Here is a 24,983-nt window from a genome sequence, read left to right on the forward strand (position 1 = left end):
CTAATTTTAGTTAATTTATTCACTAGAAATAAGAGACGCCTTTCTACCCCATAAATTATGCAAATCATTTTCAAATTTCTCTTTTTGGCCTCGTGGTGCAGTGTCCTCCACCCTCCTATGCACTTCGTTGGCCCATTGATAAGGATAATGGAAATGGCTCAGTTACCGCCAAGCAACCGCAATTAAGCTGACCCAAAGCCGTTGCCTGGTTACCCAAAAGGTGTCCACAACAACTGGCCGCGTTCAGGAGGCAGAAACGTGGCCAAAACAACCACCACCAGGAGTGCAGGCACCACCGAAGGACCAAGGACAAACCCTTGCAACCCGTCTGGTCAGTTCGGTTTGTGTATTTAGACAAGGAGAAACGTGTGCTACGTGTTAAATATTCAGCCAGATGCAGTTTATAAATGGTTCACTAATATAAATGGGTAAATAAACTATACCCAGATCTAACGATATTACGTTCTAGAAATACTTATAAATAACTACGGAAATATTTAAGTGAAAAGAAACTTGCTTGATTTTTACTATAGTGGAAAGAGTGTATAACAAAAAATTAAAAACAAAACCAACTATAATACTATATTATATATATCATGATATATGAAGAAACTATCCCAAATAGCCAGCTTATATTAATCTATCAAGTCATCTTCAAATCGCAAAACAAAGAAGTGCCGCACAACAAGCTGAGTTCCAAACGAAATAAAGTTCGCACAAGTAAAAAATTAAGTCAAATGGGCAATTAAAATATAAATATTATTTATTGTACAATATATTGTGGTATAATAGCTATATTCGTGCATGTGTGTGTGTGGTGTGTGTGTGTGAGCGGTACACGTTTGTTTTTTAACGGCCTAATCTTCTTAGATGGATGTTGAACCCCAATGGCGTAAACAAAAAAAAAAGAAATAGTATAGAATGCAAATATATATATATATATATATATGTACATATATATGCTATATAGATTTCTATATATTCCATTATTGATCAGTCTGTGTAATCTCTCTCGCTAAAGAAACGCCTGATGCTGGATGCCAGAGGCTAGATGCTGCTGTTCGATGCTTAAAGCCGATGCAGTGGCTCCAGCTCCGGCCGCTCCGTTCAATGAACCGGCACCGTGATGCGTGGCGATAAGCTTTTGGTCGCGCTGCGATTCCGGCGCTGCAAAAACAGCTTCACGTTCTCCAGCGGCAGCTGGAAATGATAGTAGGCGCAATAGGGCAGTGGATCCCAGTAGGCGAACAATGCCTCCCGCTTGTCCAGCGCCGTGGTCGAGGTGCTTCTCTCCAGCGCCGACCAGCTCCAGTTGGGCAGTTCGTCCTCGGGCAGTCCCCGCCTGTGGATGCACTTCATCGCACGGCACAGCAACTGGGCATGCGATCGATTGTGGCATATGTAGGGCAGGGCCACGCCCAGTCGCGTGCCCAGGGGCACGAACTGACCACCATGGGCGGGGCTCTTGACCAGGCGGAAGCTTATATGCCCATTGATGGGCCTCTGGAAGCGCACCTTGGCGAAGAAGGAACGCAACCAGAGTTCTATCTGCGCCTCATCGTCCCTGGGCACTGGGATCAGATTCTTGGTATGATGCTCCACACGACAACTCACATTGGCCACCACCCGCGAATCCTTGACGGTGGTGCAGGTCACATAGTGGTGATAGCCCGGCTGATCCCTCACGACCAGCCACGGCTGCCGCTCGCTGATCTCGTGCTGATTTAGCTTTAGTTCCGCCCGCCTATTGGGCAGTATGTACTTGTGCCGCTCCAGCACTCCCTGCATCCCTGCGGCCATGAGTATGTTCCTATAGCTGTAGAGGCGACTGAAGCAGTGGGTGAAAAAAAAAATCTCGATAAATAATCGATAGGGCGGTCAGCTGTGACACACTAATGTGAGGTCATACTAGATGTAGCACGAAGTAGCTAGAATGTACTAGACTGGATGCAACCCTTATTAGCTGCACCCGATAAGTTTGGTATTATTCGGTTATCGAAGAAAAAGTGTTGTTCAGCTGATCGTGATTTCCGCCGATGGCCTACGCCTCGACTAATGTTTCCGGTTCGCCTTCTTTTCGATCTGAACAGTCAACGCGTCAAGTTGTAAAAGTGCGTCGAAAATTTTAACTTGCGGTCATACGGAATTTTTTGTCGTGCGAAATATCGAGAATACGGCGTTCCTTCGCTTATAGTGGTGCGCGGAATAAGTCCGGCGTGTGTTTTCCCGGCGATATTAAGCCGTAGAGATCGGCGTTTGTCACGGCCCTCTCACCGCCGCTTTGCCGCCAAATCCTAGCTTCGACTGGGACAAACTGCAGGTTAGTCAACCTCAAAATATTGACGGACGGTAGTTTGACACGGAATATAATCGCAGCCGAAATTGAAGCCCGGTGGGTTTTCGCTGGACGTCTTATACTTTCGCCCGGGTCCTACGATTTTACGGATCCGCTACCGGCGGGCAGAAGGAGAGACGGCAACTGCGCCAGGCCGAGTAGTGGAGCGCCTTTCCAGCGAGCCGGAGCAAAGGACCAGCCGCAGCAGCCGGACAGCGACCGCCCTAAATCGGGGCCACCAGGAGGGATCTTTAAACAAATAAAAATGCAGCCTAAGTAGAGCTTAGAGTGAGGTTAGAGTGAATAGAATTTTCTTTAGGCTTGATCGGCAGTCTAGAATGTCGAAATTAAATTAAATTCCAGTTGAATCGAACAAAATTTCTAAGTGTACGCTGAGATATGCCGAAAGCCAGACCTAACCTTACTAAAGAGTATTAATTCCACCTGATCGCCATCTTGGACATAGAGTGGCAGAAATTAAAATTATTCCTATGTAGTTTAAGTTTAACGTTAAGCCATAAGAATAGGTTCACGAGTAGGAAACTCGGTCATACCGTTTAATAATTTTTCTTGAATTTAAAAAAAAAAATGAATTCTTATTAGTGATTAAAGTTTTAAATAGTAAGTGATCTAACCTAAGCTAATTAAATTTTCTTTGGAGTTCCTTTTCGGAAATTACTCATTTAAATATTCAAGTGGGGATCTTTAAAATTTTTTTTCATGCAGTCGTGTTATCCAAAAATTATGCCTCTTTATAGTGTTTGTGGAAAAAGCCACCTTTTCGTTTCAGCTCATTTGCGCCGGGAGATCGATCTTTCGCCGAGGAGTGAAAAGTTGAGTGAGTCTCATTGATAAAATTTTATTCTTATTGGAAATGTTCGGTTGTAAACCGAATAAATTTTGCTAGAGGTCATCTTATGTTGTATTCACACTGCAATTAAAAAAATATATATATGATAATGGAGTGGCGAGAGCAGCCAATTGAAATATAAAGAGAAAAGAAAATTTAACCGAATTTATTAGTGGCTCTCTCTCAAGCAGAATTAACTTTCTTTCTCGTTAAAGATTCGGTATAATAAAAACTCAAAAAAAATAATAAATACAATTAAAATAAATTAAATTAAAATTAAAAATTAAAATTAAGAAAGAGATTATAGAGAGAACGGAAATTATTAAAGATTTAAATGAAAAATGGAAAATATATATATTTAGCCCTAGTATTTTTAACCTTTAATTGTAATGATCTCGAACATCGAATTGAACTACCTTTTCTGATCTCGCAACTGCGTGAATAAACCTTGCTTTAGATCTTTTGAGTTACACTAGCCCGTATATTATTTGTATATTTACTTGGTTCTTTAGTATGTACTTATTTTTAAATATAAATATTGTTATTAATTATTAAGCCTTGATTGATTTTGAAAATATGAAGTTCTAAGAAAACCTAAATACTGACTCGGCTGATGTTTCTCCTGACGTAGGGCACTGAAGGGGCCACTAGAGCTATGCTCTTAAGGGAAGTGGTCTAAGGTAGGGCAGGGCAATGCGCGAACACGATTCCACCGGTGCTTCGCAGGCGAAAAATTCTCAAACCTTCCTCCCAATCTAGAACTGTCCGCTTCCGAAGGTATTAATTTGCTTCCTCCGATTTTTGTATCCTAGCTCCTTCATTTTGTTGTTGTTGCAAGCACGCTCAATTTCTCGATCTTATTAATTGTTGTCCGTGACGAAAAGAGATCTGTACAAGCAAGACCACCACACCCATTGCCATGAGCTAGAGCCGGCCTCTAAAGCGTGCACCCGCAAGTACAGGTTCTCCAGTCTTTCATCATTTCTTTATTCGTTGCACGTTACAGTTTAGTTAAGAATAATAATGAATAAGATAAAGTGGCGCCCAACGCGTGGGGCCTTAGTGAGTTTTTTTTTTAAAATTCATTAAGACTCGCGAATTAATATTTTCAATCCTTTCTTTAAATTTTCTGTCTCACTTCCAAAAATTTTTGTGTTTAGAATTGGTTGTGGAGTACACGTCAAGTCAATACTAATATTGCTGACTGGCCATAACTAAGACTGATCCCAAAAATTTTCCTAAGTGTAGCAAAGGGAAATGTGGATTTTGCTGAGGAAAACAGAGTAACAGTAACTTCGGTTAGGTTTCTGTCCCGGTTTTATCTACTTCCTTGAGCTAACTAAACGCTATTCTACAAAAAAAAAAAAAAAAAAAATCATTAACGCAACATGACGGAAAATCTTTGCGTTACTCAAGAGAAATGCAAGATCCTCATATAGTTGACGATTTTCCTCTATTTACTATTCGTTTAAATAAGATAGAGTTTCTTATAGGTTGGAATATTCGTGCCAAGGAAAAGGCACGATCCGAGACTTAACTGATACACCTACTGGTGGTGTTGAAATTTAGTCTAACATGGAATATCTTATTTTAATGAAACTCCGTCTACGCCTTCGTGAGAATTTTGAGCCAAAATAATAGACAGCCCTACGAAAGGAGAACATCAAGCTAAGAGTTCAGTTTTATTATCTTTTTCGCACCTTATCGCTGATATTTTTACGTATAAGTTTATTTTCTTTTTGCTCGCCATTTTGAACCGGTAATTTTTAGCAAGTATGATGGGGTTAGACCGATCACCAACTAGGAAATCTCCTAGTGTCTCAAACCCTGTTTGTAAATTATGTGCAGCCGAGATCAGCACACAAGATTTGTATGTGACAACCTGTCACCATGAATTTCACAGGGAGTGCATTGGCAATCATTTTAAAAAAAGTGAGATCTGTCCGAGGTGCAAACTAACCTGTAGGCCTCCAGCCGAAGCGTCCGAAAGGGTAGGGAGAGAAACTCGCAGTAAAACGAAAAATCTTCCAGCCGCAACAGTAGACGGGGGTCCTTCGACATCAGCCAGCGGTGCTAACGCAAATGAAGCTAGTTCAAGCGCTGTAAGTGCTAATGCAGCTTTGTTAGCCATGGAGCGGAGGCTTCTAGCAACGTTGTCAGAGAAGATGGCTGATTTAGTACAGAACGCTATCACCTCAAGCATGCAGCGAATAATGCCCACTCCGAGTCCAGCTGTAGTCGTTACAGCCAGTGAAATGTCCGCTGATCACCCAAACGAATATGAGAGGCAGTATACAGCATCGCCAAACCCAGTTCCTTCTCCGCGAAGCGCTTCTTCCGATTTGTTTGATCGGCCAGATAAAGTCGTCCACATATTAAATGGTTGGAAAATAAAATATTCTGGTGTAGGAGTGTCAGTGGACAACTTTATATACAGAGTCGAAGCGCTTACAAGGCAGACGTTGAACGGAAATTTCAACCTGTTATGCAGAAACATAAGTGTATTGTTTGAAGGCAAGGCGAACGACTTCTTTTGGCGCTATCATAAAGCCAACGGTGAAATTCTGTGGGAGAGATTTTGCACAGCCCTACGCCTGCAATTTCGACAGAGTCGCGACGACGGGGACATAGAAGAACTGATCCGGAATACCAAACAAAAACCAAATGAATCGTTTGATAGTTTCTACGACACGGTATCCGAGTTAGTCGACCAGCTAGAACAGCCTTGGACAGCCAACAAACTTGTCCGCGTGCTGAGAAATAACCTTCGTCCAGAGATCCGCCACGAAATTCTAAACTTAGATGTCCGAACGGTGTCGGAGTTAAGAGAGATTTGTAAGCGAAGGGAGGCATTCCTGGCTGACGTCAGAAGATGTAGTAGCTACGCAAAAGATACCCCGTTTAAACGTGAGATTTCCGAGGTCTGTCAGGAGAGTGAAGATGAGGTGAAGTCAACATACGGAGCTGAGAACGAAATCGAAGCTTTTTCCCTAGTGTGTTGGAATTGCCGAGTCGAAGGTCACCGATACCAAGAATGCATAGCCGAAAGACGAGTGTTTTGTTACGGGTGTGGTGCTGCAAACACATACAAACCAAGTTGCAGAAAATGCTCAAAAAACTTCAAGGTCGGCATGTCGAAGTTGCCAGTCAAACCGAAGACTTCGAATGCCGCAAGGAATCAGTCGACAATGACCGATCAGTAGAGAACACCAATAAAAGTGTGTCTCTACTCCTCCCTGACGTACCAATTAAACCGGCTATTAGACTGCTTCACAGCAAGATTTCGGAATTACGAAACGTCTGTATTTCGGATTCCAGAAAAACTCCAGCAATTCTTAAACGAAAACCTCGCAGTGCTCGACGCTTGAAATTGTTCTGGAAGAATGTCAAAAAATGTAAAGCCAGTTTGGATTACATCAGATCTATTCCGACAGGACCTCGAGACCCTCGACCGTTCTTACCGATTCGCTTATTGAATCGCCTAGTCTACGGATTGTTGGATTCAGGCGCATCGATTAGTTGTATTGGAGGAGGGTTAGTGCGAGCTGCGATGGAAGACAAGAAGTTTAAGTCGTTGATAGGAGAAGCTGCGACAGCCGACGGGAATTCTCAACGGATAGTAGGACTGCTAAAGATAGAAGTGGAATACGGTGACATCAAAAAGCTTTTGAAGTTGTATGTCGTGCCATCGTTAAAACAGGATCTCTATTTGGGAATTGACTTTTGGAAACTATATGACCTCCTTCCTGCTAACTTGAAAATAGCTGAAATATCGTCGCCTGAGCCCAACCAGCAAACGGTGGTGGATCAGCACGAATTGTGTGAAGGTGACAAAGCCAAGTTGGCCAATGTAATCAACTGTTTTCCTTCCTTTAGCCAGGAAGGGTTAGGTAAGACGAATTTGGTCTCTCATTCGATCGATGTGGGCACCGCTAGGCCTGTGAAGCAACGGCATTTCCCTGTCTCCCCCGCCGTCGAAAAAGCAATGTATGCGGAAATCGACCGGATGTTACGCTTAGGGGTGATAGAGGAGTCTGAGAGTGCTTGGTCTTCACCGATCGTGATGGTGACTAAACCAGGCAAAGTCAGAATTTGTCTTGACTGTCGAAAGGTCAATAGTTTTACGGAGAAGGATGCATATCCGTTACCCCAAATAAACGGGATACTGAGTCGTTTGCCGAGAGCTGAGTACATATCGAGCCTAGATCTGAAGGATGCATATTGGCAGGTCCCTTTGGATCCTAAGTCTCGGGACAAAACAGCTTTTACCGTCCCGGGTAGACCGTTATATCAGTTTAGAGTCATGCCTTTCGGGTTGTGTAACGCCACGAGCACTATGTCACGGTTAATGGACAAAGTAGTGCCGGCTCATTTGAGAAACGAGGTTTTTATCTATCTAGACGACCTACTAGTAGTATCTTCTTGTTTTGAGAGCCATTTGAATGTACTCAGGGAGTTAGCCCTGCAGATAAAGCGCGCGGGCTTAACGCTAAACGTCGCTAAAAGTCACTTTTGTATGCGACGAGTACGCTATTTGGGCCACATTATCGGAGACGGTGGAATTCGCACAGACCCTGAAAAGGTGGCCGCGATTACCGATTTCCCATTGCCTAAAAGTTTGAAAAGCTTGCGCAGTTTCATGGGATTGTGCGGATGGTACAGGAAATTCGTGGCAAACTTCGCGACACTTTCTGCACCATTGACTGACTTGATGACCACGAAGCGGAAGTTTGTACTAACGAAGGAGGCAATTGAAGCGTTCATCAAGCTCAAAGAGTGTCTTAGCAAAGCTCCAGTCCTGTGTAGTCCGGATTTTGCGAAGCCGTTTGCCATACATTGCGACGCTAGCAAGTCAGGCGTGGGTGCCGTGCTAGTACAAGTGTCCGAAGAAGGTGACGAGCGTCCTATCGCTTTCGTTTCGAAGAAGCTGAACAAAGCTCAACGAAATTATACCGTCACAGAGCAGGAGTGTTTGGCCGCAATAGTAGCTCTCAAAAACTTCAGAGCATACGTGGAAGGACTCCCTTTTAAAATAATAACCGACCATGCTTCGCTCAAGTGGCTAATGTCCAATCACGATCTAAATTCACGACTGGCGCGATGGGCATTAGCTTTGCAAAGATTCAAGTTCGAGATTGAACACCGTAAGGGTTCTTTAAATGTCGTCCCGGATACATTGTCTCGTGTAAACGAGGAGATTGTAGCCGCGGTGGACTTGCAAGAAGACTTAATTGTTGATTTCGACTCTGAATTTTTCCAGTCTAGTGACTACGTAAAGTTGGTAGAGACCGTAAAGGAAAATACCTCGAATTTTCCTGATCTCAAGGTGGAGAGCGGGTTTTTATATAGAAAAGCCGAGCACCTGACTGGAGAACGAATGCATGACGAATACGCCTGGAAACTTTGGGTCCCCAAAGAGTTGGTATCGAAGATTCTGGCTCGCGCGCACGATAGTCCGTTAGCTGCGCATGGTGGCATACACAAAACCTTGGAAAGAATACGGCGATATTACTTCTGGCCCGGTCTCGTTTCGGACGTGAGGGCTTATATTAGTGCGTGTGAGGTTTGTAAGAGTACAAAATCTCCAAATTTCACTCTCAGACCGCCTTTGGGAAAAGCGCCTGAATCGCAGCGATTCTTCCAGCGTTTGTTCATAGATTTTCTCGGACCGTATCCTAGGTCAAGGAGCGGCAACATAGGAATCTTTATTGTTCTGGATCATTTTACGAAATACGTGTTCTTGAAACCCGTAAAGAAGATTGATTCCAGCGTCGTCATAAAGTATCTGGAAGACGAGTTGTTCATGACGTTCGGAGTGCCCGAAGTGATACTGTCTGACAATGGTTCCCAATTTCGAGCGAGGACGTTCCAGAAACTTATGGAGCAGTACGGCGTTAAGCACACTCTGACCGCTGTTCACTCGCCTCAGGCAAATGCTTCGGAGCGCGTGAACAGATCAGTAATTGCTGCAATCAGGGCCTATCTGCGTCTCGACCAGAAGGACTGGGATGAGTTTCTCAGCCGAATATGTTGTGCGTTGAGGTCGGCGGTGCATTCTAGCATTGGTACTAGTCCCTATTATATGGTATTTGGGCAGCACATGATCACGTCAGGGTCGACGTATTCGTTGATCAGACGCCTAAATCTCCTGGACGATCGTTCTCTAAAGTTCGACCGGCACGAATCTTTCGAGATAATGCGGAAGCAAGCTGTCGATCAGATGAGAAACAAGCATAACGAGAATGAGAAGCGGTATAATATCCGTTCTCGTGAGGTATCATTTGTCGAAGGGCAAGAAGTTTATCGGCGGAATTTTAAGCCAAGCTGTTTCCAAACCGGTTACAACGCCAAGTTTGGACCGACGTTCGTGAAGTCTCGAGTTCGGAAGAAGATCGGCAACGTGTATTACGAGCTGGAGGATCTCCAAGGACGAGTTGTGGGTACCTATCATGCCAAGGACATTCGGCAGTAAGGTGCTTCCAGTCGGTCTCAGCCTAGTGTGTCAATGAGTACCCTAGTCTGAGTGTAGCGGGGGGGTTTTGTAGAGGCGACTGAAGCAGTGGGTGAAAAAAAAAATCTCGATAAATAATCGATAGGGCGGTCAGCTGTGACACACTAATGTGAGGTCATACTAGATGTAGCACGAAGTAGCTAGAATGTACTAGACTGGATGCAACCCTTATTAGCTGCACCCGATAAGTTTGGTATTATTCGGTTATCGAAGAAAAAGTGTTGTTCAGCTGATCGTGATTTCCGCCGATGGCCTACGCCTCGACTAATGTTTCCGGTTCGCCTTCTTTTCGATCTGAACAGTCAACGCGTCAAGTTGTAAAAGTGCGTCGAAAATTTTAACTTGCGGTCATACGGAATTTTTTGTCGTGCGAAATATCGAGAATACGGCGTTCCTTCGCTTATAGTGGTGCGCGGAATAAGTCCGGCGTGTGTTTTCCCGGCGATATTAAGCCGTAGAGATCGGCGTTTGTCACGGCCCTCTCACCGCCGCTTTGCCGCCAAATCCTAGCTTCGACTGGGACAAACTGCAGGTTAGTCAACCTCAAAATATTGACGGACGGTAGTTTGACACGGAATATAATCGCAGCCGAAATTGAAGCCCGGTGGGTTTTCGCTGGACGTCTTATACTTTCGCCCGGGTCCTACGATTTTACGGATCCGCTACCGGCGGGCAGAAGGAGAGACGGCAACTGCGCCAGGCCGAGTAGTGGAGCGCCTTTCCAGCGAGCCGGAGCAAAGGACCAGCCGCAGCAGCCGGACAGCGACCGCCCTAAATCGGGGCCACCAGGAGGGATCTTTAAACAAATAAAAATGCAGCCTAAGTAGAGCTTAGAGTGAGGTTAGAGTGAATAGAATTTTCTTTAGGCTTGATCGGCAGTCTAGAATGTCGAAATTAAATTAAATTCCAGTTGAATCGAACAAAATTTCTAAGTGTACGCTGAGATATGCCGAAAGCCAGACCTAACCTTACTAAAGAGTATTAATTCCACCTGATCGCCATCTTGGACATAGAGTGGCAGAAATTAAAATTATTCCTATGTAGTTTAAGTTTAACGTTAAGCCATAAGAATAGGTTCACGAGTAGGAAACTCGGTCATACCGTTTAATAATTTTTCTTGAATTTAAAAAAAAAATGAATTCTTATTAGTGATTAAAGTTTTAAATAGTAAGTGATCTAACCTAAGCTAATTAAATTTTCTTTGGAGTTCCTTTTCGGAAATTACTCATTTAAATATTCAAGTGGGGATCTTTAAAATTTTTTTTCATGCAGTCGTGTTATCCAAAAATTATGCCTCTTTATAGTGTTTGTGGAAAAAGCCACCTTTTCGTTTCAGCTCATTTGCGCCGGGAGATCGATCTTTCGCCGAGGAGTGAAAAGTTGAGTGAGTCTCATTGATAAAATTTTATTCTTATTGGAAATGTTCGGTTGTAAACCGAATAAATTTTGCTAGAGGTCATCTTATGTTGTATTCACACTGCAATTAAAAAAATATATATATGATAATGGAGTGGCGAGAGCAGCCAATTGAAATATAAAGAGAAAAGAAAATTTAACCGAATTTATTAGTGGCTCTCTCTCAAGCAGAATTAACTTTCTTTCTCGTTAAAGATTCGGTATAATAAAAACTCAAAAAAAATAATAAATACAATTAAAATAAATTAAATTAAAATTAAAAATTAAAATTAAGAAAGAGATTATAGAGAGAACGGAAATTATTAAAGATTTAAATGAAAAATGGAAAATATATATATTTAGCCCTAGTATTTTTAACCTTTAATTGTAATGATCTCGAACATCGAATTGAACTACCTTTTCTGATCTCGCAACTGCGTGAATAAACCTTGCTTTAGATCTTTTGAGTTACACTAGCCCGTATATTATTTGTATATTTACTTGGTTCTTTAGTATGTACTTATTTTTAAATATAAATATTGTTATTAATTATTAAGCCTTGATTGATTTTGAAAATATGAAGTTCTAAGAAAACCTAAATACTGACTCGGCTGATGTTTCTCCTGACGTAGGGCACTGAAGGGGCCACTAGAGCTATGCTCTTAAGGGAAGTGGTCTAAGGTAGGGCAGGGCAATGCGCGAACACGATTCCACCGGTGCTTCGCAGGCGAAAAATTCTCAAACCTTCCTCCCAATCTAGAACTGTCCGCTTCCGAAGGTATTAATTTGCTTCCTCCGATTTTTGTATCCTAGCTCCTTCATTTTGTTGTTGTTGCAAGCACGCTCAATTTCTCGATCTTATTAATTGTTGTCCGTGACGAAAAGAGATCTGTACAAGCAAGACCACCACACCCATTGCCATGAGCTAGAGCCGGCCTCTAAAGCGTGCACCCGCAAGTACAGGTTCTCCAGTCTTTCATCATTTCTTTATTCGTTGCACGTTACATAGCTGCCCACGAAACCGCTCTCGTAGATCTGCTGCAATTGCCGTGGAGCAGTCAGCACCACATGGGCTGGCAGAGCCATCTGTTGCTGCTCGCATCTCTGAAAGAGCTGGAGGCAGTCATCCAGCTGCAGTGTCTCCTGCACTCCGGGTATGAAACTGGCACAGCCGAGGACCTCCAGATGGGGTCGGGCCAGGGAATCATAGTATGCCGGACTGGTGGCACAAACGGGTATATAGACAGAGGGTCGTTCCTTCTTCACTATGTGGCACAAGGCGGCTATGTACTGATCCGGATTGCTGGCCGTTGGCCGTGGCACCACATAGAATTTGTCCACCGCTGTGGAAAACCTGGCCAATCCGAACAATCCCTCGAATTCAAAGACCACCACACGGGCGCCGGATCCGTAGAAATTCCTGGCCAGATGTAGGGTCTGTATGGTGCTGCCGCAGCTGAGGAGTATGGTCTTCTGTCGCTGCACTGTACCCAGCTCCTCCTCGCCGCTCAGTAGCCACTTGACCAACGCAATGGGCACCCGCAGCAGTTTCCAAAAGATCCAGAGCAGGGCGGACAACCAAAAGCTGGGCGCCGCAATGGACAGTGGTATGTAGAGGACATATCTCAGGATGGTCAGCACCAGACGCATCAGCAGTTGTGGTCCGAAGAGCAGGACTCGGGTGCCCAGATTGGGTTGTGGCGGCGACTGCGTCTGAAACTGATGCCTCAGCAGATTGCCATCAGCCGTCCGCTGTCGTCTCAGGGTGACAAAGTGCTTGTGGGCCGTCTGGGATTCCTTGTCCTCCTCCTCCTCCGATTGACTGGGGTGCTCCGGTATTAGATCCAGCGAGTTGATGCGCCGGAACTTGGAGCGCGTGGCCTGGCGCAGTTGCCGGGCGTGCTCCTGGCGCAACAGCAGATCGTCCAGGGTCTGGGACATCTTCACTCGCTCACTCGCGTATTCCGTATTATCTTCGCCGTGTAATCTCCGATTATAGCTGCCGTGCTGCTGCTGGCAAAATCCGAACTGTGACTAAATCGCGTTTTAAATAGGAGCTATACTTTAAACCTATGGGATGCAGCCGCGACCGTTGATAACCCAACCCAGACACACATGTCCATCGGCGCTGGGATCGGCCAATCCCTGTCTATACCTTGTGCACTGCCAGAAAAACTCACGCAAATTTTGGGTCTAATTGTTGGCTACCTTATCGCACTGATTAGTTAATTGCACTACTTTTATGGCCACTGGAAATAGACTTCGACAACAGGTACTCCTTCGAAAGTCTTATAAATAGTACTATCAGATTCAGACACCACGAAAACCTTAAGTTTAAAGTCTGCCCATTTCAAAATAGTGACCTTAATAGTAATGTGTTCATTTCTGGTAGGTCAGTTTCTTTTTGTCTATGCTGATGGGCTTATCACAATGGATTTGCTAGTTGCCAGGCGCTAGAATTTGGAATTTTTGGTTTATAAGCAAAGTTCCATAGACGAAACAATATCATATGTCATAAAAACCTATCTAAGTTTAAAGTACTACTTGCCGACACTATTATATTGTTGATTGAACTGGATTAGTAACTATGTAACACCGTTCAAATAAATATTACTCAACTCGCTGCGATTATAAAATACTGTCGCCATCATCCAGATGATGGAACCCTCTCTCTCAGTGTAGCCATATAAATTGGCTGATCAGCCGAACAATGTGTTGGCGAACGTGATGTTTATTGTCGCCAACTCTCGGGATGATCCGCTCTCCTCCGTTCGTCTGAGATTTTCGGCGATCGGGTATAAATCATCGTCGCCGCTTGAAGGTTCCAGCGAGGCGGAGGTGGCGCCCGTTGCCAAGAGAGCCGGGAAATCTCCGGTCGGAGCCGAAGATCAGTATGGTCAGTTCGGGGGGAGCACGATCGATGCATTGCAGGTCCCCAAGCAGATCCCCAGGCTGATCTCCAGGCACATTTGTGGTCCCAGCCGGACTTTGGCCTGGTATTCAATCCCATTACTGCTGCTGATAAGGGGTTCTACTATGAACCCCGCGGCCGCAGAAAGAAACTTATGCTCGGTAATAATAATCTCACACCTACACATAGTATAGACCTTAGATTAAAAACCGAAAGTGAAGCAAACAAACACCTTAATGCCCGAATGCATAACCAATCTTCGGACTTTGAGAGTCTACATAGTTGTCGCGTCGCGGATTTTCCACATCTGTATGGAGGACACACGAGTGTTTAATGGAAGCCATTCTGTGTACCTGGCACTTTGATATCTCCTCCTCCTGCCCAAGGTCGCCGATCAGGTTCACAGCGGGCCTGATAAGGGTGTTTGGTTTCCATATATATATACTATATATTCAAATTCAGCGATCGGACTTTTTTCTGGCATTATTTCGTCGTCGCTGAGCCATGGAAATAGCCGTCTCACCTATGTACCTACTATTTATATACATATGGCGAATGCGGTGTGGGTCGCATGAGTATGCAGTTCTCTGATATGAACGATGGCGATAACCCCAGGAGTCCACCATCGCAATAGAATGCGCAACCTGAGCCAGGAGGAAACATTTTGACATTTGCTTTCGATCGGACTTTACGTGACTGCAGATAATGCCAACGAGATTTGCACACTTCGATTTTGTAATGTTTGAATAGAACTATGATAAGATAATAGGGTTTCATTTGCAGTATCTTAAATCAGCAAAACAATATTATTCAGAGGTATTTTATCTGAATTTTATGTGCAAGCCATAGTTCTTTTTTTCTGCTACTATTTTTTGATGAATGCCAATTTATTCATGTTATTCACAACCAAGGGTTGAACTATTCATGGAAGCTCATTTATATTCACCGCAAATAAATCATGAAAAGGGTTAATCGCATCGACAGAGTCACCTGTACTATCTCAATTTATTGCCCCGCCGCGGGTTGACTTATTAAAAGCAGTTGGGCATGAAGCATGTGACCAGCCAAAGCAGGCGATCCTGGAGAGGAACCACCCACCACCACCAGCTAAACCTTGCAGTATACCCCATCGATATCGCCCGATTTGACCGACCGCATTCGGAGCAATATGCTTCGAGACACACGATTTGCATTTGTTGCTCGCTCGCACGCCAAACATAATTGCTAGCTCCTCTTTCCGTAATCAATTGCGGTTGCCGGTGGTAACCAGGAATTTGTTAATTCAATGTTTATTCTGCCCCAGTCCCATGTACCCCGGCCAAGTTGCAGTTGCTCCCCAGACGGAGCTGGCCCTAATGGCGGTTAGTTCGAAAAGGGAATCCCATCGACTTGCTCCATTCTTCCACCTTGCGAAAAGTTCACTGGGCGCTCAGTTGGCTCAGTTCCGCGTCCGCAGGCAGTTCGAATCCTGGCCAAAAACAGCCAACTAGGCCCGCATGCCCGAATTTACTTTCCCTACCGTGGAGCGTTATTTGCGTTAGTGCTTCCGCATTCCGCAAATTTGTGTCAATTGCCACCAGGCAGGACACGCTAGCGGAGGAGCCAAGGAGCCAAGGAGCCAAGGAGTAGGCCTCGCCTCGAGTCCCAGGATTCCGTGATAACTTGATGAGTATTCAATTGGAGCTCAATCAGTTAACAACAGTGTCTAGTGCGCGGTCTTAATTTGGACATAATAAAAAAGGAGAAACCAAGTGCCTCTAGGATTCAGTTGGGATACATATATACATATACTAGCCACATTCACTGGCCGTGAAAAGTAAGTTGCACTTAGCTGTGGGATAAATAATTTATAAAAATATAAGCTCAATAACTTAACATAAAGTTCATGAAACAATAAACACGAATTTATTTATCATTGAAACAATAAACTTCAAGTTAAATCCTTTTGATTCCGGAATCATGATTCATGTTACCAATAAACTTCTATATAAAAGAGTGGAATGAAAAAAGCTTACACTTTTATTGTTTATACATTGTTCAGGTAAAGATTTGTTACTCAAAGTGTTTAATGCTTTAATCCTTAAAAATATATAAAATATCTTCTGGGATCTTCCAAAAATCCTGAAGTAAATGAATTTGTTTAAATAAGGTCTTGTCATTCTTGTAATTTAACTACGTACACTATTATTATACACTATTTATCTATGATTTACTATATATGACTTATTCCTGTTATATATATACCCCTCTATAAACTTAAAAAACGACCTCCATGTGACTGAGCTCTTGGTGATAGCGAATCGGGAACTAAAATAGAAAGTAGAAGCGACATGGAGCAGATTGCATGCCAAATCATAGTCGCACAATCAAGGATATTGCTATTATATTTTTATGGTTAGCATAAACCAAAATGGCAATGGGATGGGGGAATCATTGGGTGCACTGGGTGGCATGGGGGAGCGGAGCATAAGGAGCTCAAAATTAGAAGACGCATTCGTGTCGAAGGAAGTTTCAACAACGGCGGAAATGTTGTTTATTAAAATAAATACGAGGACAAGGAAATTATTATGACTTTCGGGGGGGAGTGGAGATGGCAGTTGTCCCACGGATTGGAGGAGCACGGGGTTGGTGGGCACAAACACTTGCTGTCCTGGTGACAGACTGTGCAATGCGTGTCGTCCGGGTCCAAAAAAAAAAACAATTTCCTCAAGTGGGCCCCCAAAAATATCATTCGAAAGTATGGGATCCTTGGATGATAATGAACATGGAGGGATGAGGGCAGGTGGAGATGGGGCGCCAAGCTTGTTTATTTGCGAGGAAACAGCACCTCGGTGGAGCTGTCATGACGACTGACTCCAGGCCCGGAACAAGTTAATAAATCAATTTGGACTAACTTATCGAGTCCGTCTGTAGCGTAGGCGAGGCGCCAAACTTTTGGCCAGAAAGTTTCCGCTTCATAAAGGCAATACCCCTTTTTGAATTACCAAAAGGGTTGATGGGGACTAGTGGAATCTTAGCTGAGAGTAATAAGTGTAAGCACATAAATCATAAATTTTGGAGTGACATCAGGGACTCTGATCTCATTTTATCTGTTTGTTTAAATATACTTATCTTTTTCAATTGTGCAATAATATTAACAATTGATTAGAGGGTACAACCTTGTTCTAATACAAAACTACCCAAGTTTTGGGTGATTTTTGCTGTTGCACGCAATGCCAACCGCAACACAGAAATTTCACTGGAGCATTCGAACCGAACTCACTCCATCTCAACCAACTCCTTCCACAGATGCAGGCGTATCGCGATAACTTCAAGCAAACGCCCTGCCCATCGGCCGTCGACCTTCAGGCGGCGGGACAAGCCCACCCACCGGCCACCGCCTCCCGGCTGCCCTTCTCGCGCAGCCAGCGTGGGCGTGACACCTCGGCAAGTGGCGCCTCCGTTTCCGCCTCCGTTGCTGGTGGCCTAACGCCCAGGATGATGAGTCCGGGTCCGCCGGGCGCCGGAGGAGGAGGAGGAGTGAGCGGCGGCGGCGGCGGTGGAGATCCCTCGGCCCTGTTGCGCCAGAATCAGGAGCTGCGCCAACGGCTGGCCGACGAGTCGCATAGCTATCGGCGCCGCCTGGACACCTACAAGCAGGCGCAGCACAACCAGGCCAACTTGGTCAGCCGGCTGCAGTCGAAGATCCAGCAGTATCGACAGCGGTGTAGCGATCTGGAGGATCGCATGCACGAGACCATTAAGCCGACGGCGGGAACAGGACCCAAGCTGACCACGGGTCCGACCAACCAAGTGCTGGTGAGTATTCATATGCTGGGTAAGAATGTATTCTAATGCTAAGGACAACATTGCGTATGAGTAATACATTTTTTGCGCGATTTAATCAATTTGATTTATAATTCGGGGATCAGGGGCTAATGTGATTGCAGTTATCATTAAAATTGCCAACTTGCTCCATTGCCATGTACATACTTACAAGTATATCAATTTAAGTCCAAGGATACTGTAGCTAATGTCCATCTTGTTTTTCAGTGTTCAACTTCTTTAACTCTGGGACAGAGCAGCTTGCCCTGCAGCTCCTCACTGGACTCGCCGCCGCCCAGCTGCAGTCGTGACTATGTCGACGATGTCTTGGTCACCGGAGGCGGAGCAGGAGCGGCGGAACTGTGCCGCAAACTGGAGGAGGAGCACCAGCGCTGCGAGCAGATTCTCGCCCAGAACAGCGCACTGCGTCAGCAGCTGGAGGAGTCGAATCGCACCAACGAGGCGCTGACCAACGACCTACAGAAGCTGACCAACGACTGGGCGGGTCTGCGGGATGAGCTGCTGATCAAGGAGGATGAGTTCAAGGAGGAGGAGCAGGCCTTCAAGGACTACTACAACAGCGAGCACAATCGCCTGCTGAAAATGTGGCGCGAAGTGGTGGCCGTCAAGAGATCCTTCAAGGAGATGCAGACGGCCATGAAGGCGGAGGTGGCCAAGATGGGTCAGGAGATCAATTGCGTGGGCAAGGACATCAACGGCTCCAACGCAACGGTCGCCTTTGCCGTCCAGCAGGCCAAGCGGGCTGCGGATGAGGAACTGAAGCAATCGCAGCGTAGCAACGATGAGCTCCAGAATCAATTGGCCACCCTGAAGGTGCAGTACGAGAGTGCCCGGCACGAGATCATGGAGCGGGATCAGCGACTACTGGAGCTAATGAATCAGCTGAAGAAGCTGGAGGATCGCTGCGCCCAAGCCGAATCCCAAGCAGCTCTGGCCAGTCGCTATAGCGACGAGATCGAGCGACTGAACAATTCCATGCGCGAAATCGCGCAGGCCGTCGTTCAAGATGCTGAGAACGCGGATCGCGAGGCAGACGCCGAGGTCACCGGCGGTGTCATGCAGCACATGCACCTTACGCGTGACGCCGCCTCCGTGGCGGGCGGAGCAGGTGGAGCGGGCAGCACTGCCGGCGGTGGAGGGAAATCACCGCGTCGCAATTCGACACGCGCCTCTCAAGCCTTCGCCGAGGGCACCATCTCAGCCGTCCAGGCGGCGCTCCACAAATACCAGCTGGCCCTGCACGACATGCAGGTGAAATTCCAGAACACCAGCGAGACCCTGCGCACCACCAAGTCCCAGCTGGAGACCAGCGAGGGTACCAAACAGCTGCTGACCACCAAGATGCAGCAGCTCACCGAGAAACTGGACAGCAGCAACTCCAAGCTTTCGGAACTGCTGCAGGAAAGGGAGAGTCTGCAGCGCGGACTGGACGATATCCGTGTCCAGAAGCAGCAGTCCGAGATGGGACGAGCCGATATCAATAGTGCGGTAGGTGGATAAGTACCATATAGTACTCCATTCTAAAGACATTTCCGATCGAGGAATCCAAAGTTCTTTGGAATATTTTTTTAATTAATAAGAAATATCTGGTTTTTTCCGAGTGTGGATGTCAAGGCGGATTGGGGGCGGATCGTTGATAACTCGATTAGTCTGCGTCTGCCTCTGATTACGCCGTAGATTGTATACAATAAAGATGTTTCCAACTCAAATCCGGGGTGATGCCATGTCTGCGATGAGTTACAAATTATGGCTGCGAAGATTGCAATTGCAGCCGGCGTGAGGGGAAACGGCAAAAGGCTAGGTTCATCAGCACCGGGATCTCGTATCTCTAATGGGGTTGGCTGGGATCGGCTTTAATGTGGGGATAGTATAGAGCTAGACTATATCAAAATGGCGTTCAATAATGCATTCTATAACTATATATTTATAAGTAAAAAAAAAACGAAATGTATTTATTGTTGAATTCAACCAATTTTACACAATTTCTTGTAGTTCGAGAATCTGAGCAGTGATTATGAGAAGATGCAGCTGAACTGTGGTAAACTCCAGAAGCGTATCGATTCCATGGAGGAGGACAAGAAGGCAGTGGAGCTGGAGATCCAACGTATACTGAAGGACAAGAACATAACCGAGTTGAATTTGAGGTATTAATGACAGTATAATTAAAGTTAAACATACTAAAGATCTGTAATCCCAACAGGTCTGAGGAGGATCGCAGCAGTCGTTTGCGGGAGGAGACCATATCCTTGCGCGAGGAGCTTAACCGAGTGAGCTTGAATCGTGATCTTCTCGAGCAGCAGCGCATCGAGTCCGATAATTTGACCAATCTGCTCGAGAAACAGAAGTCCGACCTGGAGTACGATCTGGACAAGCTGTTGCTGGAGAAGTGCGATCTGCAGGAGAAGCACGAGAAGCTATCCAACAACAGCTGCTCCACCAGTGATGAGCTGAAGAGCGTTCAAAATTGCCTTCAGGAGGCGCAGGAGGAGCGCAAGAAGCTCCGTATCCAGTCCGTCGATCAGTGCAATGAAATCGGAGAGCTTAAGAAGGAGTTGGCGATACTGGACAAGGCGCGACTCGAACTGGAGACGGACAATCTGTCGGCTGGGGAGAAGCTCAAGTGTCTGCAGCTGGAGAAGGAGAAAATCCTGCAGGACTTGGCCTGCGTCACCCGGGATCGTGGTGACATCCACAATCAGCTCACGGCGATGTGTCGCAAAAAGGAGACTCTGAATGAGGAACTTATGAGGACGCGCCAGCGTCTGGAGCAAACCACCGAGACCAACAGCAGGCTGAATAGAAATCTGGAGGAGATGGTGAAGGATGTGGAGGAGAAGCAGGTGGTCATCGATCTGCACGAAAAGGACACCCATCGCTTAAACGAACTTCTGGCCGCCCTGCGTTCGGAGAAGGAATCCCTGGAATCGGTGCTCTTCGATACCAACACCTCACTGGAGGCCACCGAGGAACGACGCAGTCAGCTGGAGCGGGATCTGCAGGAGGCTCTGGTGCGTGAGGAGAGCCTGAAGAATCACGTGGCTCGCTTGCAGAAGGAGCTGGAGCAGTGTCAGCGCAAGGCCCAGGAGACCAAGACGCAGTTGCTCAACGCTGCCCGCGCGGCGGAGAGTGACTTCAACCAGAAAATCGCCAATCTGCAGGCTTGTGCAGAGGAGGCGGCCAAACGACATGGGGAGGAGATTCTGCAGTTGCGGAATGCCTTGGAAAAGCGAATGCAACAGGCTCTCCAAGCGCTGCAGACGGCCAAGGATGATGAGATCGAGAAGTTGCAGGAGCGACTGGCCACCCTGCAGGCCCACCTCGAGAGCCTTGTCCAGCAGCATGAGGAGGCACTGATTCGGGCGGAGAGCGAGAAGCAGCAAGCCCTGCTGATTGCCCACCGGGATAAGCAAGCGGTGGCCGAGCGTTTGGAGGCCGTATCCCGGGATCTCAAGACCGAACAGGAGTCTCTCGACCGGAGCAGACGGGAGGCCAATGCGCGCGATGAGAAGCAGAGGGCTGCCATTGCGCAGCTGAAGGACGAGATGGTGCAGATGCGCACCAAGGAGGAGGAGCACAAGTGAGTGATACTATATATAATTAAATTTCCAAATATTTCATATATACTTGATAATCTGCAGGATTAAGTTGGAAGAATGCATCCGGAAGCAGGAGCTGCAGTTGAGCAGCTTGCGCGAAGAGCGCGAATCCTTGTGCCGTATGAGTGAGGAGCTAAAGATGGAGATTCGTCTGAAGGAGGACAGAATGGAGGGCACAAACAACGAGCTGCAAGATGCGCTGCGCAAGTCCAAGGAGGGTGAGTTCTTCGAATCTTAAACAGAAATTTATCATAATTATAATATAAAATCTCGATTTCAGGTGAGGGCTTCATCGACAGTCTGCGCAAGGAGCTGACCGACTGTCGCCGCCAACTGGCGGACAGCAACATCGAGCGAGACAAGTATTCCGGCAGCAACAAGGAGCTGCGTGACCATGTGAAGCGCGTGGAGAGCGCCAAGCGGGAACAGGCACGCGCCATCGAGGAGGCTCTGCAGAAGATCAGCAATCTGGAGGATACCAAGAACTCGTTGGAGAACGAACGCACTCGATTGAGCACCATACTGAAGGAGACGGAGAATCACTTTACAAAGACCACCCAGGATCTGAATGCTACCAAGGCGCAGCTGCAGAAGGCTCAAGTGGAGTTTGCCCAGAAGGACGAGGGCGGCAAGGAGTTGCAGTGCAAGCTGGTCGCCGAGGTGGAGTTGAAGGAGCGGGCACAGCAGGAGCTCTGCCAGATTAAGAAGCAATTATCGGACCTGGAAGCCAATCTATGTGCCACTCGCCAGGAATTGGGCAGGGCTCGGTGTCAGAACAACCAGGAGGAGCATCGCTTCCATGCCAGGGAGCAGGAGTTGGCCCAGCGCTTGGAGGAGGGTCGTGGTAGGGAGAAGCGCCTGGAGGATCAGAAGCACAACCTGGAGGTCTGCCTGGCCGATGCCACCCAGCAGATTCAGGAGTTGAAGGCCCGTTTGGGCGGCGCCGAAGGTCGCATCCGGGCTTTGGATGAGCAGTTGTCCTGCGTGGAGCTACACAAGCGTGACACCGAACAGAAGCTATCCTCGGTGGTTCACACTCTGCGCCGGATTGCTGGCATCCAAGTGGACGGCAGTGTGAATCTGTCTCATCGCTTGCTGAGTCCCTCGCGAAGATTTAGTCCGTCTCGCAGCTGCGGAGAATATGACAACAGAAGCACATCACAATGCCCAGATGGACCAATCGATGTGGACCCGGATCTGGTGAGGAAGGGTGTCCGCAACCTGATGCATCAGGTGGCTCAGTTGGAGCGCGAGAAGGATGACTACAAATCCCAATTGGGAGCAGCTAAGAAGCAGCTCCAAGATGCTGCTGACCAGCAGCTACGATGCGATGCCAAGCTGGGCAAACTGCAGGCCATGCTAAGAAATCTCCAAGAGGAAAAGAGCAATCTGGAAACGGACCGCAAGATGAAGATCTCCGCCATCCAGGCGCTGGAGGAGAAGCTCAAGCATCGCAACGACGAGTGTCAGATGCTAAGGGAACGTTTGGCCCAAACAGAGATGCAACTGGCTGCCACATCCGAAGAGAATGGCCAGAACGAGGAACGCCTGGAGAAGAGCCGACAGCAGTGCTCCAAGCTGGACAATGAGAAGCGCCAGCTGCAGGAGGAATTGGCCAAGGTGGAGGGCCGGGCCAGCAAACTCGACCTGCAGCGGGTTGCCATGGAGGGCGATCTTACCCGGCTGCAGATGGCACTGCAAGAGAAGGACTGCAGCATTCGACAAATGGCTGAGCGGCTGGAGAACCAAAACCGTGCCTTGACCCAACTGGAGGATCGCTGCACCGCCCTTAAGTCCACCGTCGATCAGCTGAAGGAGCGCCTCCAGAAGTCCGCTGTGAGTGAAACCCAATTGCGGGGCGAGATAAAGACGCTCCAGAAGGAGCTTTCCGAGCAGGGTCACTGCTCCCAGGCCAACGAGGATAAGCTGAAGCTGGTGCAAAAGTCTCTGCAGACCGCCGAGAACGAGAAGCGCATCCTCACCGAACGCCTGGATAGTGCTCAGACGAATCTCAACAAGCTGCGACGTAGCCAACAGGCCCAGCTGGATGGTAACCAGCGCCTGCAAGAACAGGTAACCGATCTGGAGGTTCAGCGCTCGGCATTGGAGTCCCAACTTCGGATTGCCAAGTGGAACCAGGAGAGTGGCGGCGACAAGGGTCTGACAAACGGCAATGGAGGCGGCAATGGCGAGGAGGAGCTCAGCAGGCAGCTGAAGTCCTCGCAGCGGGAAAAGTCGGAGCTACGCAGCAAGCTGCAGACCCTACAGGTAAGCTAATTGTTAAATTAATTATTGGAATACTGTCCACTCTGCGTATACGTGATAAATTAAGTATACGCAGTGCTATCGGTTCTAGTTAATCCCAGTTTCAATGTATTTTCCTATTTGATTATTTACTTTATCTTTAATTTTTCATAGGACAAGGTCAAACAATTGGAGTGCGACCGGAAAAGCAAGTTTTCGGGCGGAAATGCCTACGATCGGGCTGAAAAGTCCAACTCCTATTATGGTGGCGCAGCTGAGTCCGGCGAGTTTGACTCCAATCGCTACGATGTCGGTGGAGGCAATGCTGGCGGAGGCTCTTTCAACTGCGGATTGGATCACAGTGTCATCGAGCAGGAGACGCGTGATCTGCGACTCAAGGTGCGCCGCCTGGAGACATTGCTGGCGGAGAAGGAGTCTGAGTTGGCGCGCTGCAAGGCGCGAATGAACGACAGCGCCAAGTGCCATGATGGCTTGGATGGAGATCGTTATCGCAGTGCTCAGATGCACGCAGAGAAGCTTCTTGATGCCAGGGAGCAGTCGCATCGGCAACAAGTGCTGCGCCTGGAGAACCAGGTTGGTATCCTATGAAAATTTGAAGGCATAAGATCTACATCAAGTTCCTTACTTTTCAGATCTCTATGCTGCGCGAGCAGTTAGCCCAGGAGGCCAAACGGCGACAGCAGTACATTTTACGCAGCTCGAAGGCCAATAGGGAAATGCAGCATTTGAGGAGCACCCTTGGAGATTCCCTCCGTAATGTTTCCCAGCACCCGGTGGATCCCCATCTCTTGGAAAGCGAGAGCCGGCGGTGAGTTGCATGTCCCTATTTGTTCTTCCAAAACTAAAATACATTATACATTTCAGTCTCGACTCGGCCGTTTCAATGAGCCTGCCACCATCGAGCTGCCGGGACTATGATCGCGATTAGAGTGATGTGAAGTTAAGATTTGGTTAAATTTGATCCCGCCAAGAAGACGTAACGCTCACTGCCATTTGCATTTATTTAGAAAAAGGCTTCCTGGAGTCCTCCAGACGCATCTGAGTTAATCATCACGTGCATTTCAACTCGTTTGCCTTAGTACAATTCTAGCTGTTCATTGTCTGCCCTGTTAGACAATCGAATATAGTGCGTTCCATCCAGTCGCAGCGATGATGCCATCCTTACATCTCCACATAAATATCTATGCATTAATGGGTCACGAGTTCCGATTCTCCCAGAACGTGGGAGAACACCGAACTATATATCACACGACAATTTACATCATTTGCATTTACACATTGGCCAGAACACCGAA

The 24,983-nt window shown here is 46.9% G+C and overlaps 2 protein-coding genes across 3 annotated transcripts; one reads left to right on the top strand and one right to left on the bottom strand.

Moving 5' to 3' along the window:
• Positions 1–348: 348 nt before the first annotated feature.
• LOC117143682 (rootletin) lies at positions 349–24,893 on the top strand. 2 transcript variants are annotated; one of them, XM_033308466.1, is made up of 10 exons: positions 349–428; positions 17,291–17,800; positions 18,035–19,315; positions 19,820–19,971; positions 20,028–21,404; positions 21,466–21,641; positions 21,704–23,691; positions 23,842–24,261; positions 24,321–24,496; positions 24,553–24,893. In XM_033308466.1, the coding sequence occupies exons 2-10, from the start codon at positions 17,291–17,293 to the stop codon at positions 24,614–24,616; spliced, it is 6,144 nt and encodes a 2,047-aa protein (XP_033164357.1). In that variant the 5' UTR covers positions 349–428; the 3' UTR covers positions 24,617–24,893. The 2 variants fall into 2 exon arrangements, with proteins under 2 accessions (XP_033164357.1, XP_033164358.1); XM_033308467.1 differs by lacking the exon at positions 349–428 and having other exon boundaries at positions 15,930–17,800.
• LOC117143684 lies at positions 746–14,491 on the bottom strand. Its single transcript, XM_033308470.1, has 2 exons — positions 12,097–14,491; positions 746–1,812 (listed from the first exon to the last, which is right to left on the bottom strand). The coding sequence occupies exons 1-2, from the start codon at positions 13,030–13,032 to the stop codon at positions 1,108–1,110; spliced, it is 1,641 nt and encodes a 546-aa protein (XP_033164361.1). The 5' UTR covers positions 13,033–14,491; the 3' UTR covers positions 746–1,107.
• Positions 24,894–24,983: the final 90 nt, after the last annotated feature.

The sequence above is a fragment of the Drosophila mauritiana genome, chromosome 3R (assembly GCF_004382145.1).
Source record: "Drosophila mauritiana strain mau12 chromosome 3R, ASM438214v1, whole genome shotgun sequence".
In the NCBI taxonomy this organism is placed as follows: Eukaryota; Metazoa; Arthropoda; class Insecta; order Diptera; family Drosophilidae; genus Drosophila; species Drosophila mauritiana.

Excerpts from the sequence above, each read along its gene's own strand:
- LOC117143684 (XM_033308470.1), bottom strand. The coding sequence starts at position 13,032 with ATGTCCCAGACCCTGGACGATCTGCTGTTGCGCCAGGAGCACGCCCGG. Across the intron at positions 1,813-12,096 it reads GCGGTTTCGTGGGCAGCTAT|AGGAACATACTCATGGCCGC; the intron begins GTAACGTGCAAC and ends CTCTACAGCTAT.
- LOC117143682 (XM_033308466.1), top strand. The coding sequence starts at position 17,291 with ATGCAGGCGTATCGCGATAACTTCAAGCAAACGCCCTGCCCATCGGCC. Across the intron at positions 19,972-20,027 it reads ATAACCGAGTTGAATTTGAG|GTCTGAGGAGGATCGCAGCA; the intron begins GTATTAATGACA and ends TAATCCCAACAG. Across the intron at positions 21,405-21,465 it reads ACCAAGGAGGAGGAGCACAA|GATTAAGTTGGAAGAATGCA; the intron begins GTGAGTGATACT and ends GATAATCTGCAG.